The sequence below is a fragment of the Hipposideros armiger genome, unplaced genomic scaffold, assembly GCF_001890085.2.
Source record: "Hipposideros armiger isolate ML-2016 unplaced genomic scaffold, ASM189008v1 scaffold_333, whole genome shotgun sequence".
Lineage (NCBI taxonomy): Eukaryota > Metazoa > Chordata > Mammalia > Chiroptera > Hipposideridae > Hipposideros > Hipposideros armiger.
Genome location: NW_017731683.1, coordinates 1,000,956 through 1,014,978, shown reverse-complemented (window position 1 = coordinate 1,014,978; position 14,023 = coordinate 1,000,956). Strand labels below are relative to the sequence as shown.

Below are 14,023 nucleotides of genomic sequence, written 5' to 3'. Positions count from 1 at the left end.
TCAAGACAAAGATTAGAACCATTGTAGTGACGAATTAGATTGGAGACCCTTGTGTAAAGTCCAGAATTATAAATACCTAAATCAGGGAAGGGATGAAATAGAAGGCTTCTCTGACTAGCACTGGCTTTGGCTAAAGGGAGAAGCAGTAGTTTTCCCAAAATAATTTTGTCCATAGGCCTGCTCTTTAATGGGCTTGTAACTTTCTGGGACATAGAGAAAGTATGCAAATTCTTCCTTGGTGAACACATTCTCACATCAAACCTTAACAAATTAGCACAGAATTTTAACAAACATATTCTCAGAATCAAAGATCATGAAACACATACATAAAACAAGGAATTGTGAGTGACAGCAGGACCAACAGATAACAGAAACAGACAAATACTGGAAGTACTATATATATAAAATGAGTATGACTAATATATTTCTATAAATAAAATATAGAATGAAAAACATGTGTAAAGAATAAGCATCTATCAAAGTTGAAGAGCCATAGTTAAAAAAAGCAAAATTGAATTTTTAGAAATGAAAAATGTAGTCAATGAAGTTAAAGCTAAGTTTACCAAAAAAGAGTTTAAAGGAGAATTACCGAGCCAAAAGATATAAATTAAGAAATGATACAATTGGTATTCACAGAGACAAAGGTATATAAAAGGACAAAAGAGAGTTTGAGAAACATGGAAGATAGAAAGAGCTCACCTAGTATACATCTAATCAAAGTTCTGAAAAAATAATAGACTCAAGAGGCAATATTTAAATGGATAATGGCTGAGCATCATGAGAACTAATGAACTCATTCTGAGGAACACCAACAAATCCAAAATAAGGTAAATTATCATACATAGGTACAAAATTTTGAAAAAGCTGCAGAGCACCAAATAAAATAGCAGGTGCTTAGAAAAAGCAGAAAGAAAAGATGGATAGGAACAAAGGAATGAAAACTAGACTAACAGTTGACCTCTCAATAGACTTCTCAGTGGGAGCCAGAAGACAGTAGAATAACATCTTCAATGTGCTGAAAGTTTCTTTCAACCTAAAATCATACCCAACAGAGACATCTTTCAAAGAAAGCCAAATTAAAGACATTTTCATGTAATCAGTGGTCTACAGCAACAGATTCTCCCTGAAGAAACATCTGAAAAATATACTTTAGGAAGAAGGAAAAAGTTGCTAGGAAAATTTAGTATATATGGTATTATGTATGTTATGTATGTTCTTTTATGTACCAAGTACATTATAATTTTAAAAATAGATGAAAATCATGATATGGTCCCTCTAGAAAAAAATACTGTAATATAAGAGAAAGAAGAGCATATTGTTCTGAAAATCTTGGGAAAATCAATTTTCTGGAAAAACAATTTATAAGAGGTGGAGAAAAAAACAACAACTTTTAGACAACTGTTTGGCGTCTGAAAAAGGATTCATGTAGTTCCTGTTCCTAGAAATATGAGTATCAGTCATATGTAAAGAACAGGTAGAAACAGAGGCAATTGGATATTATGCAAAAATAAGAAGCTAGGAAGTACAGAGAGGCAAATGGAAGGACAACTGGTCAACACAATAGCAATAACACAATAGGCCCTGCTGAAAAACTAATGCAGAACATTACATCTGCACATGGAAGGAAATTTTCAGAGCTCTCTTAGAAGAAGGAACAAAAGAACCAGGTGAAGCAGATGAAAAAAAGGGCAACAAACATGAAAAACAGAACTAGATACAATTTTCAAAGTATAGATAATACTGAGGAAGGGAGCAAACAGTAGGGACATTTTGCACCTTATTTATTGCACGCCTCCTTACAGGCCCTGAGCTGATATGCATATGACCAGTCACTTACTGGTTTGGTGTCCTAATAGGTGAGGTCTGCACTATTTCCCCATTACAGAAGAGGAGACTAAACCTGGAAGCAGTGGCTCGCTAATGATCACATAGTTGGCATTTGAACCCAGGTTTTTCTGATTCAAATGTTTGAACTGTTTATCTTTCCCAACAAAGTTAAAATACAAGTTAACTTGCTTTAGATATGAGTCATTTTACATTCATAACAGACAAAATATCAGTGAGGAAAAAACATTAAAACTTTATACTCCAAATAATACAGCATGGAAATATTGTGTGTGTGTGTGTTTATATATATCACATATATCAAAGGAGGAAATAAAGACACCAATATAATTTATGAGTGAATGCAGATCCCTAAAATCAAATCAACAACTGTTGAATTCAATAATTGAATTGCAAAAGAATAAAAACCACATTCATAGTTTAAACTTAGAATTCAAATGATATTTTATTTAACTATGTCAAAGGAGAAAGTATTTTGCAACATATTTATATAAACCAAAGAAGTTCAATTAGAAGGTTATCTGAGTTGTACCCAAAGGCATGTATTTAATAATCTTACAACTCCTCTTTAATAAAATAACATCAAATAAGAATATACTGACTTCTTTAATATGATAAAGAATATTTTCTAACCAACAGCCAAACTTACATTTAAGGCAAAAATTCCAGAATTATTCTCAAGAAAGTCAAGAAGCAAGGTGGTGGTTCCACCTCATGTACTTTCCAGGGAAAAGAGTATCTTAATAAAATACCATAGTTATTTGATTGGGCTATTGAGAAGCAGGACACATGATATTATACAATCCTAATACTTTTAAACACTCAAATCATATAACGGAAGCCTGAACCATATTGAACTTGCTCAATTCAATATGGTGAGGCCTCGGGACAGCCAGACAGCTAGCCTTTGCTGGTACCAACCTGACCTCAACCTGTTCGCACCCATGAAAACTTTATCATGTATATTATCTTAAATTAATTCTTAAAACACTTGAAAAGTATGGTATACTTGTCAACATTTTAATGCAGAACCTACAGCTAAAAATGGACCTGCCCAGGATCACACAGAAATTAAATGATTAAATTACTGTGAATTCAGTATTTGAACCCAGGTCGCTCCCCTCTCCCTGCCCCCACTCCAAAGCCCCATGTTCCTAATATATACTTACTGCCACTGTGTGCCAGGCGCTCAACTCTAATCCTAAAACTAGCACCACAAGGAAGGGATTGTTAAACAAACAAAGAAACACCCAGTTTTCTCTTCAATCTCTCCTGGCTCTAAGACATTTATTTATCTGGTTTCTGAGAGGCTAATCATCTCCAAGCTTGTACCACTCTCAGTGAGGAAACAGATACACACCCAAAATAGCTTGAGAACAAGCACATGCCAGTATATAAACAACTACAGAGGAATGATTCTAAAGAAAGAAGGACGTGAATTGAAGTCTACATGGAAACTCGCCTTGAAGGAAAAATCTTGAGATGGCCTTTGAAAAAAGGTATGGCTTGATGTGTCAAATCTTTACCAGAAAAAGAGCTAGAGTGGCCCATGTGAAGCAGGTGGCAACAAAACAATGTGCATGCATAATTATACAGGTTAATAAAGAAAGATGGAACTCAGTAGATCAGCTAATGGAAAGCTTTTTAAATCAGGGCCTAAGGAATTAGTATTTGATTTTGTAGGCAATTAATGACCTTAGGTTCAGCTGTGACTGCCATCATGTAAAGCTGGTGTTTGATCTTTTCCTTTAAAAGTCAAAACAGCAATTTATCATCTATTTCTCTCTATGTTAATTTTAAAAAGCTACCCATTAAAATCTGTTTTACTGCTTATTTTGAGGCATTTTCCATTTAAACTTTAGGTGCAGACATAATTTTTTTCTCTGCATATTAAAGATTGTTAAATTCTGACTACACAAAAAAATCAGATGGCTCAATTATAAAGCTGAATGCTTTATAGGTCTCCAGAAAAAGAAAAAAAAAAGCTCATTTCACAATTACTTTGATGTAATATCACAAGATCATTTTAATTGGCTTTTTTTTTTTTTTTTTTTTTTTTAGTAATAAATGTTAAAATTAAGTGTTAATTTATTTGTTTTTAGTGAAGGGAAAGACCTGTTAATGTTTTATTACAACACAAGTGGAATTATGAAAATAGTACTTTGTTATTTCTCCAGCTATATGTCCTTTGGCACATTGCTTATTGAACCCCAGTTTTGCCATATGTAAATTGGACATATAAACTTTTTGAATTTAGTTTTAGGTTTAAGATGGTGCATATTAAGCTCCAGGGCATACCTGCCACAGGGTAAGCAGTGAGCAATATAGTCATTGTTAATCATATATGGGCAAATCCTCAGTGAGCTTGCAAAATATTAGGGAAGGTGAAGCTTTGCTAATAGAGACAGGTTCAAATGTTGGATTCACCACTGAATTTCTGCATGATCCTGGACAAGTTTATCTGGAATCTTCAGTTTCCAAATGAATGAAGTGCCCATTAAAGCCAGATAGATTTAAAACTAGACCTACTTAGAGTATTTCACAGTTTTGTATTTTCCAATCATGTCATATTGGCTTCACAAAACAATACATATCTTATTTCAGTGGATCTACATCTGTGAGATAAGTTTGTATAACGAATGGTACTTGCTTAAACAGATCAGTGTTGGAGCCTTTAATTCCAGGATTCCTGTGCTCTCAGTTTTTCAGTAGAAGAATTAGCATACATCTGGCAAGAAAATTCCCACTAGACAATCATAGAAAACAAGCCAGCCAATTAAGATGATATTGTGATATTACCTCAAAGTAATTGTGATAGAAAATTCTAGCAAAGCATTTTGTATAGACTTATCTGCAAACCACTATTTGCAGTTATATTAACCTATAAAAAAATCAACCACAGGGCTGGCCGAGTGGCGCGACGGTTAAGAACTGGCTTGAGACACCAGAGGGCCCTGGTTCGGATCCCACATATGAGGGCCAGTGACACTGCCCTCCACAGCTAAGATGCTGAACAACAGCTCAACCTGGAGCTGGGCTGCAGTGAGTTGCTGGCGCCGGCGTAGGCTGCAGCCCCTGTGGCAGTGGGTTGCCATGGGCTACCGTGTGTAGCCAGCAGCCAGCGTGAGCGGCCAACAGCCGCTGTGAGTGGCCGTCCAGAAGCTGGCGACTGATCTGCCTCGCCCGGGAAGAGCGCAATGATGGTGCCAACTTGGGCCAGTGAAGCAACGTCCTCCACAACTAGACTGAAGAACAAAACGACAGCAACTTGTCTGTTCCCCTTCCCCCAATTCCCCAACGCTGTTCCCATCTCCCAATTCCCCAATAAAAATCTTTAAAAAAAAATGAGTAAATTTTAAAATGCTTTCTCAGAACATAGCATCATTTTCTATGTGCAATATTGGACAAGAATCCAAATAGGTATATTACACCTACATAAAATTGGCTTTGCTGTTTCAGCTGCATGAGAATGGTTACTTCTGTTGTTTGTTTAATTAATACAGTGTTTATTAACAAGTCTTTCTTATACTGAACCAATGCTGGCTTTTGATGAGTCTTTATTGGGGATATTTTGGAATGTAATCATTGTTGTCTTTTGATAAGACCTACAGCTGAGGAATTTTAGGGCTATCTTTGTCACTTCTTAAGGCGTCAGTTCTGAGGTCTGCCATTTCTTGGACATTCTATTAGAGGTGAATTGCCTAGTTTCTCTACACCCAGTTTCTCTCAAAATAGAGTAGAAATATAGAATGAGTTTCCTTGTAGGACTTTGTAGGACTAAAACCTCTTCCTGGAAATGTTTTTTAGACTCCTTTAACCAGAGTGAGTGTAACCTAAGTTTAAATTTTAATTTCTCCAGCCAAATTTTATATGAGGACTTCACTTTAATAAAAAATAAATCAAGCCGTAAATGACTACTAGTAGAATAATAGTTAATTAAGTTGTACAGCTATTACAAAAAAAGTGTTTTAAAATAGTGTTATTGCCACAGAGAAACGTTTATAACTCCCAAACATTAAAATCATCATACTAAAATGTAGGTGAATCAAACACAGAGTATATGCCATAGCAAAAATAATTATTTGTCTCTTATGGCTTGATTCCGTCAATTAACATTGATAATGGAGTTTATTCCAGAAGAAAATAATGTGTCTTCAATAGCACTTCGCAAGTGTGTTTCCTGGAATACAAGTTCTATAAGAGATTAATTGATGCTCCACTGCAAAATGGTTCTTTGACCAATACACTTGTGAAATAAGTCACACATTATAAAATGGGATTTTTAACTGCAGGATTTCTGGTACTTTTAGTATGTTGGTAGTCATTTTGGACCTTAAAGAGAGAAAAACAGTTTATATTTTGATGAAACCCAGTTCTGTCACTTTTTTCCTTTCATAATTAGTACTTTTTTTGTGTTCTGTCCCAGAAATCATTACCTACTTCAAGACTGCAAAGATGTTCTCCTATGCTTTCTTCTAGAAGGTTTAGATTTTTAGCTTTTATATTTATTCTGAACCACTTCTGTTAATTTTTATGAGTAATACGAGTTTGGGGATTGAAAATTTGTTTTTTCAACTAAAAAACCCAGTTGTTCCTGTATCATTTGCTGAAAAGATTACCCCTTCACTCTCTTACCTTGGCACAGTTGCCAAAAGCAATTGGCCATGTATCTACGGATTTTTTTCTGAACTCTTTATTCTGTTCCATTGATTTCTGTGTGCATTTTTATGCCATTACCATATTGCTCCCGCCTTTTATAGCTTCATAGTAAGTCTTGATACCTGGTACTATAGATCCTCCAACATTGTTCTTTTCTAAAAGTGTCTCTCCTCTTCTAGGTCCTCTGTATTTGTATATCGAGTTTAGAAGCAGCTCATCAAGTTGTACAAGAAAGCCTGCTGGGGCTGCATTGAATCTATTGATATGCTTGGGGGAGACATCTTAATGTCGAATCTTCCAATTCATAAATATAGTTATCTCTCCAAACATTTAGATGAAGAGTTGAGGAACATTTTTTTGTAAAGGGCAATGTAGTAAATATTGTAAGCTTTGCTACTGTATATGGTCTCTGTTGCAATTTCTCAACGCAAAAGAGCCATACTCAAATAAACAAATGGGTGTGGCTAGATTCTAAAAACAAAGCAGGCCAAAAGCTGCAGGCCAGTTTGTCAACCCTTGATTTAGATCATCTACAGTTTCTCGCAGCAATATTTTGTAGTTTTCAGAGTACATGTTGTTACATTTATGCTTAGGTATTTTATGTTGGATACTTTTGTAAATTATGTTTTTTAAAATTTCTAATTATTTTTGCTGTGTACAAAAATATAATTTATTTTTATATATTTAACTTATATCCTGTGATCCTGTTCAATTCACTTATAGTTCTAGAAATTTTTCTGGTTAGGTTCCTCAGGAACCTGTTGTCTGCAAATAAAGATAGTTTACCTTTTTCTTCCCATTCTTTATGACTTTTTCCTTTTTATACAAGTATCTTATTGCACTGTCTAGAATCTTCAGTACCAGTTGAATAGGAGTGATGAAAGCAGACATCTTTGCTTGTAGCTGATTTTAGGGGTAAAAACATTCATCTTTCACTAGAAAGTAAATCATTAGCTATAGAATTTTTTTGTAGTTGTCCTTTATCAGGTTGAGAAGGTTATCTTCTATTTCTAATTTGCTGAGAGGTTTCATCATGGTTTAATGTTTAATTTTGTCAAATGCTTTTCCTCCTTTATTCCATTAATACTGAGCATTACATTGATTGGCTTTCAAATGTTAAAGCCCCTTGCATTCATTACATGGATAGTCTTCATTTGTTTCTGATGTATTATCCTTTTTATACATTAGGTTAAATTGTTAATATTTTGTTAAGAGTTTTTGTGCTATGTTCAGAAAAAAAATATTTTGCTGTAGATTTCTTTATGCAATGTTTTTGCTGGTTTTGACAGAGTAATTCTGGCCTTATAAAATAAGTTGGCAAGTGTTTCTGCCTCCTATATCTTTTTAAGGAGTTTGCATAATATTGTATTATTTTTCATTAATTGTTTAATACAATTTACTAATGAATCCATTCTTGTCTAGAATTTTCTTTATGGGAAGGATTTTAATTATGAAATAAATTTCTATAATAGATATAACTGAAACATTCTATTTGTGTGTGTGTGTGTGTGTGTGTGTATCAGTCTTTGTAACTTCTGGCTTTCAAGGAATTTGTCCCTTTCTTTTAAGTTGTCAAATTATTGCCATAAAGTTGTTTTTAATATTCTTTATTTTTCTTTGATGTCCGTAATGTATGTAGTGATGTCTCCTCTTTCAATGTTGATATTGGTAATTTTATATTTTACCTTTTTTTTCTTGATTAATTTAGCTAGAGACTTACCAATTTTATTGATCTTTTCAAATACATAACTTGTTTTCATTAATTTTCTCTTCCATTTTAGCTTTTATCTATTGTTGCCTTCCTTCTCTGTGTGTTCCCTATCTTTTTTTCAAGTTTCTTAAGTGAAAGCTTATTCTACTGATTTTAACCTTTTTTATTTGTAATACAAATATTGATAACTATACATATTTCTCTAAGAACTATGTTAGCTGCACCCTTAAATTTTAATATATTTTGTTTTCATTATCATTCAGTTCAAAGTATTTCATAATTTCCTCTGTGATTTCTTCTTCAATCCATGGTTCATTTAGAAGCTTGTTTAATTTGAAAAACTCTCAGAACTTTGGGAAACCATTAAACACTATTCTTGTTTAAATCTAGGACATAAGGCATACTTGGAATATGAATAGAAGATAGCCTCAGGAATGGGTTAATAATATACTTTCATATTAGATATATTTCATATTATACTATATTACATATATCATATTACATAATATATAAATAGATTAGATATAGGTATATATACTTTCATATTATAAATCTAAGTAAGGTAATTAGAACTAGATTTTGATTGATAAGGTCAGCCATAAAAAGCTGTCCAGAATAATATTGTTAGCACATTACATCATCTCTTGGTTTTATTTAATCCCTTCTTCCCTTACTATGTAACAAAAACATTTAAGAGTCCATGAACTTTTAAATATATTAAGAATATAGGTGCTGGAAGGAGATTTGACTTTGGGTTATGAACACACAATACAATGTACAGATAATACAGGTTTGACAATTAAGTTCGAGAACTTGTTGCAACGATGTTGCTAACCTTTTTTGATATCATAGGGATTATTCATTATGAATTTGTACCAACTGGACAAACACTTAACCAAGTTTACTATTTGGAAGTGCTGAAAAGGCTGTGTAAAAAGTTAGACGACCTGAACTTTTTGCCAAAAGTTCATGGCTCTTGCATCACAACAATGCACCAGTTCACACGGCACTGTCTGTGAGGGAGCTTTCAGCCAGTAAACAAATAACTGTATTGGAACATCCTCCTTAGTCACTTGATCTGGCTCCCAATGACTTCTTCCTTTACCTGAAGATCAAGGAAATATTGAAAGGAAGACACTTTGATAATATTCAGGACATCAAGAGTAAAACGACAAGAGCCCTGATGGCCATTCCAGAAAAAGAGTTCCCAAATTGCTTTGAAGGGTGGACTAGGCACTGGTGTCGGTGCATAGCTTCCCAAGGAGAGCACTTCGAATGTGACCATAGTGATATTCAGCAATGAAGTATGTAGCACTTATTTATTTATTTATTTATTTATTTATTTATTTTTAAGCTGAGCCATCCTGCCACCTGTTGGTGGCTCAGTGACTGCTCAGCTTGGGCCTGCAATCGAACCGCTGTTGCTCAGAGCTCAAACTCTTTTTTTTTTTTTAAGATTTTTTTTGGGGAATTGGGGGGATGGGAACAGTGCTGGGGAATTGGGGGAAGGGGAACAGACAAGTTGCTATCGTTTTGTTCTTTAGTCTAGTTGTGGAGGACGTTGCTTCACTGGCCCAAGTTGGCACCATCATTGCGCTCTTCCTGGGTGAGGCAGGTCAGTCGCCGGCTTCTGGATGGCCGCTCACTGCGGCTGCTGGCCGCTGGCTACAACTGCCACAGGGGCTGCAGCCTACGCCGTCGCCGGCGACTCATGGCAGCCTAGCTCCAGGTTGAGCTGCTGTTCAGCATCTTAGCTGTAGAGGGCAGTGTCACTGGCCCTCATATGTGGGATCCAAACCGGGGCCCTCTGGCATCCCAAGCCAGTTCTTAACCATCGCGCCACTTGGCAGGCCCAGAGCTCAAACTCTTGAGCAAGCTCTTAACCAACTGAGCCACTTGGCCGGCCCTGTAGCACTTTTTCTAGGATGAGTTTGCAAATGTAATTGTCAGACCCTATATTATAGAATTGTACACTCAAAACCTATAAAATTTTATTAGATAACGTCACCCCTATAAATTTAGCTTAAAAATAAAAAGGAAATATTTAGATTTAATTGTTTAATTTATCTCCAGCTTGAAGCTAGGTGTCCTTTCCCCTGGTTTTCTGTGGGTCACTCTTATACTTCAGTTCAAACAAAATCATCCATCTCTAATAGGAACCAGCCAGAATCTGTCAGCTACTAGTTCTGCTGTTTTTATTATCATTAACTCTGCCAGCCTTTTGTCAGTCAGTCACTTTATTCAAATGACCTATGTTTATAGAGGGCCTGTAACACCCATGGCTGTTTCATTACAGAAACACAATGAGGCCGGGGAGGATAAAATCAAGGGAACTGATAAGTTTCCTTCCTGGTGGTGGCTAAAATTACTCTGGGGCAAACAAAATCGAACTGAGAGACAGAGCCTGCCAGGACACGGCTTTTTGCCTCACAGACTTTTTGTTTTAGAAGGAGTGGTGGGTGGTTGTCCATTTAGTGGCTGCAGAGGGTAGGGGATGTGTGCTTAAGTCAGACCACATGGGTTTAAATCCTCACTGGGCCATTCAGCTGCTTGTGATCTTAGACAAGACTCGATAGTTTCTCCAGACCTGGTTTCTCCCTCTGTAAAATGGAGATAACAGTTCATATCTCAGCATTGCTGTGAGGGCTTAATGAGTTAATATGTGTACTTAGCAAGCACCTGCGGACACTGTCAGCGCTACAGAAGTATTAACTAGTACTGCTAGAACTCTGAAAAAGCAGCAACTTAAGAAGCTCTCGAAAACTTAAGCAATCTTCAAGATGAAGACTATTTAGTCCTCTATTATCAGGACCACCAAAAAATCAGAGGTGGGGAGCAACCTTGAGGGAAGGCTGCATTTCACCTACACTTTAACCAGTATGGAAGCTTGTGGCACCCTGGGCCATGTTTTTAAGAGCCCAGAAGATCAACTTGTTCCTGGCCTCTGGATTGTTGTTAGAAGAACCATAAATAAGATCATAGTCATGGACTTTGAACACTAAATCAGATGAGCTAGCTTTTAATTTCTTCCACGTAGTCTCAAAAGCTTTTGTTAGTAACTTATTTTAAAGACAACTGCCCAACTGCCAAACATTGTCTTTGGAATCAAAAATCAGATATTAAAATTTTATTAAACTGTAATTTTATGGTTAATTCTTTAAATTAAAAAAAATGTCATTATGGTCACGTCTGTGAGTTTAATTTTTACTTCTTTCTACCTTATAATTCTATTAGTCATCTTAAGGCAGTTTTAAATTATTTCACCCTCTTGGTCTTTGTTTTTAACTTTTACAGTGGAATTCACTTGTTTATTGGTATGAGTAATTTTCAATATCTTGCCAAACAGCCTGTGGCAACTGAAATACAAGTTGCATATATTAGACTTTTCTGTTCGTGCAACAAAAACAAATTATGCTGAAAACTCAATTTCATTGAATTGCAAGCACTTATATAACTATCTCAAAAATACTTTTTTGTCTGTAATTAAGAAAACAAATTTGACCTGTATATTTTTGATAGGCAAGTAGTAGAGCAAAGCATATCTTATGGCTGCAATCATTTTCCAATTCACTTGACAGTTTATCTCCTCAGTCTGATGAAATGTTTTATAGATCATCAGTTCACCTTGTTCCAGAACTTACATATATTAGAAGCTTGATCAATATTTGTAGACCAATTTTATTAATCGTATTCTCTGTACAAAGGTTGTGCTTTAACACTCAGCTTGATGAAGACAATTCCCATGAGTTTCAGAGTGTTGTGAAAACTCTCCAGTAGCTTCGAATATTCAGGGTGGCCACGTGTAATTAGTGTGCTGTCAGCCATTGGTTTCCCTCAGCTCCGGGGTCAGCTGACAAGAATCTGGAGCCCACAGACTAATGATTCCCCAGCTACGAGCAGATTCCTCTAATTCTCCTGGGCAGCCCAAGTGCAGCAGGATGCAGGATTGTGATGATGTGTCCTCTCTGGCTCTGCTAGTTGGCGTTGAGTGGCCAATGAGATACCTTAGCGTCTGGACATCCACTTTTTTTTTTTTTTGAGGTTTAATGAAGTTTTAATTGCAGTGGAAGATGTTGTTGATATTAGGTTTTTTTGTTTGTTTTTTCCTGCTGGTGATTTTTTTTTCTTTATTTTATTGTTAGTTTCAGGTGTACAGAACAATGCAATAGTTATCCTTTTCACCCTCACAAAGGAACAACCCCCATCCTCCCATCTACTTTTGCCACTAGCTGCAGAGCACACACGGGGCTGAAGAAGGTCTGGGAGGAGTACCCTTTGCAGGAACCCAAGAAGCACTGCAGCCATCCAAGTTGAGGCTGGGGACACAGATCTACTTCTCTTACCCTAATCTCTGTATTCACATAGACACATACGTTAGTCCTTTTGGGGCTGCTGCATCGTTTGCCACGGACTCCAGTCCAGCTGCAGGTCTGCTCTCATAATGCATGTTCATTCTGCAAAGCAGAGCTTCAACATATTGCTATGAAAAAGTCTGAGTGGATTTGAAATCACTGGCATTATCACAAGAAAATTCAACATTACACTGTCTTGGACAGAAAAGGCTGATTGCTTCATTTCTTTAAATATAATTTCCACCTATGGTAGCATTTTGAATGGTTGTAAAAAACGCTTTTTACATTTTGGTATCTCACTTATTTTTTTGATAGTGACTAGAGCTCAGCTTTTTCATAAAAATTGTGAAATGAGTTTATGTGGAACTTAATGCACATTTAATATTTAAATCACTGCTAGTATTTTTGGATTTCATTTTTAACATATATGTAACGCAAAGAAAGCATAGTTAATGTTTTACTAAGCTCTAGGGAGCCTTATCATTTTTTACTATGACATAACTGAAGGATTTGGGGAAGTGTCTTCTATTAGGTGTTTTCGGTGATTCATGTGTGCAAAGTTTTCTAAAGTGCTTCCAGGACGGGCAGGGGGCCTTTTCTGCTGATTCTGTGTGGCATGCAGATCGCTCAGCCTCAAAGAAATCAGTCCCTTCCGTCGGCTATAAAATAGTACATTAAATGGGACCAGGGGTAGTGTTTACACCTGACTACGCACTAGATCAGCAGCCAGGCATATTCCTTCAAGTTCACTCTCCGTGCCAATTGCCTTGGACAAAGTAGTTACCCAAGTGACTTTTTCCAACGTTTTGTCTATTAAGACTTCAGAGCCTTGTTTCTTACAGCCCGCGCAGCGAACCAAGGGGCTAGTCTGGATGAAGTAGCCGCCTATCGCGATCCAACACATTTTTCTCCCTTTCCTCTGGGCGACTTGGATGCGCTCCGCGCCCCAGTCTCCTGGGTTCACGGGGGAAACTTCCCCGCACCACGAACCGCCCAGTGAACGCGGTGGGTGGGCTCCGAGCCATCTTTCTCTACAGGTGCCCAAGGGGGTACAGGTCCAGGCCTTGGGCCAGCACTCCCCAACCACCTCCCCGCTAGCCCTCCAGGTCGGTGCCGCTGGGCTTGGCAGTGGTGGAAACCTGCCAGGCGTCCCAGCCCAGGGCGCGGAGAGCCGGGACACCTGGGGTAGTCTTCTTCCAGGAGGCACTGCCAACCCGCCCTTCCCCCAGCCACCGCCCGGGGTGTTTATCTTCGCCTTTGCTACTCTTTTCTCTTTCACTTTTCTTTTCGCTGGGAGTCAATACTCCCTGGGTTCAGGGCGCTCCGGGGGAACCCCAGCCGATTCGCGTGCTGCCAGTTGTAGCCCAATAGGGAAGGGAGCCGGGTGGCCGCCCCCGCCCGCTGCACTGCCCGCCGCCCCCCACTCTGCATCTGGGACTCGATGGAGGTACAGAGC

At 37.2% G+C, this 14,023-nt stretch overlaps 1 protein-coding gene across 7 annotated transcripts in view; it reads left to right on the top strand.

Moving 5' to 3' along the window:
• The first annotated feature begins 3,266 nt into the window (after nucleotides 1–3,266).
• IL15 (interleukin 15) overlaps nucleotides 3,267–14,023 on the top strand; it is a 108,996-nt gene continuing 98,239 nt past the window's right edge. For 5 of the 7 annotated variants that reach the window (XR_002126068.1, XR_002126064.1, XR_002126065.1 and 2 more), the window contains exon 1: nucleotides 13,277–14,014. Coding sequence is in view for 1 of the 7 variants with exons in the window: in XM_019661034.1 (XP_019516579.1) it covers nucleotides 13,500–14,014 (515 nt within the window). In the remaining 6 variants the exon portion in view is untranslated. Of the gene's footprint in view, nucleotides 3,345–13,263; nucleotides 14,015–14,023 lie in introns of those variants that run through there. The other 2 variants (XM_019661037.1, XM_019661034.1) reach the window with 2 other exon arrangements.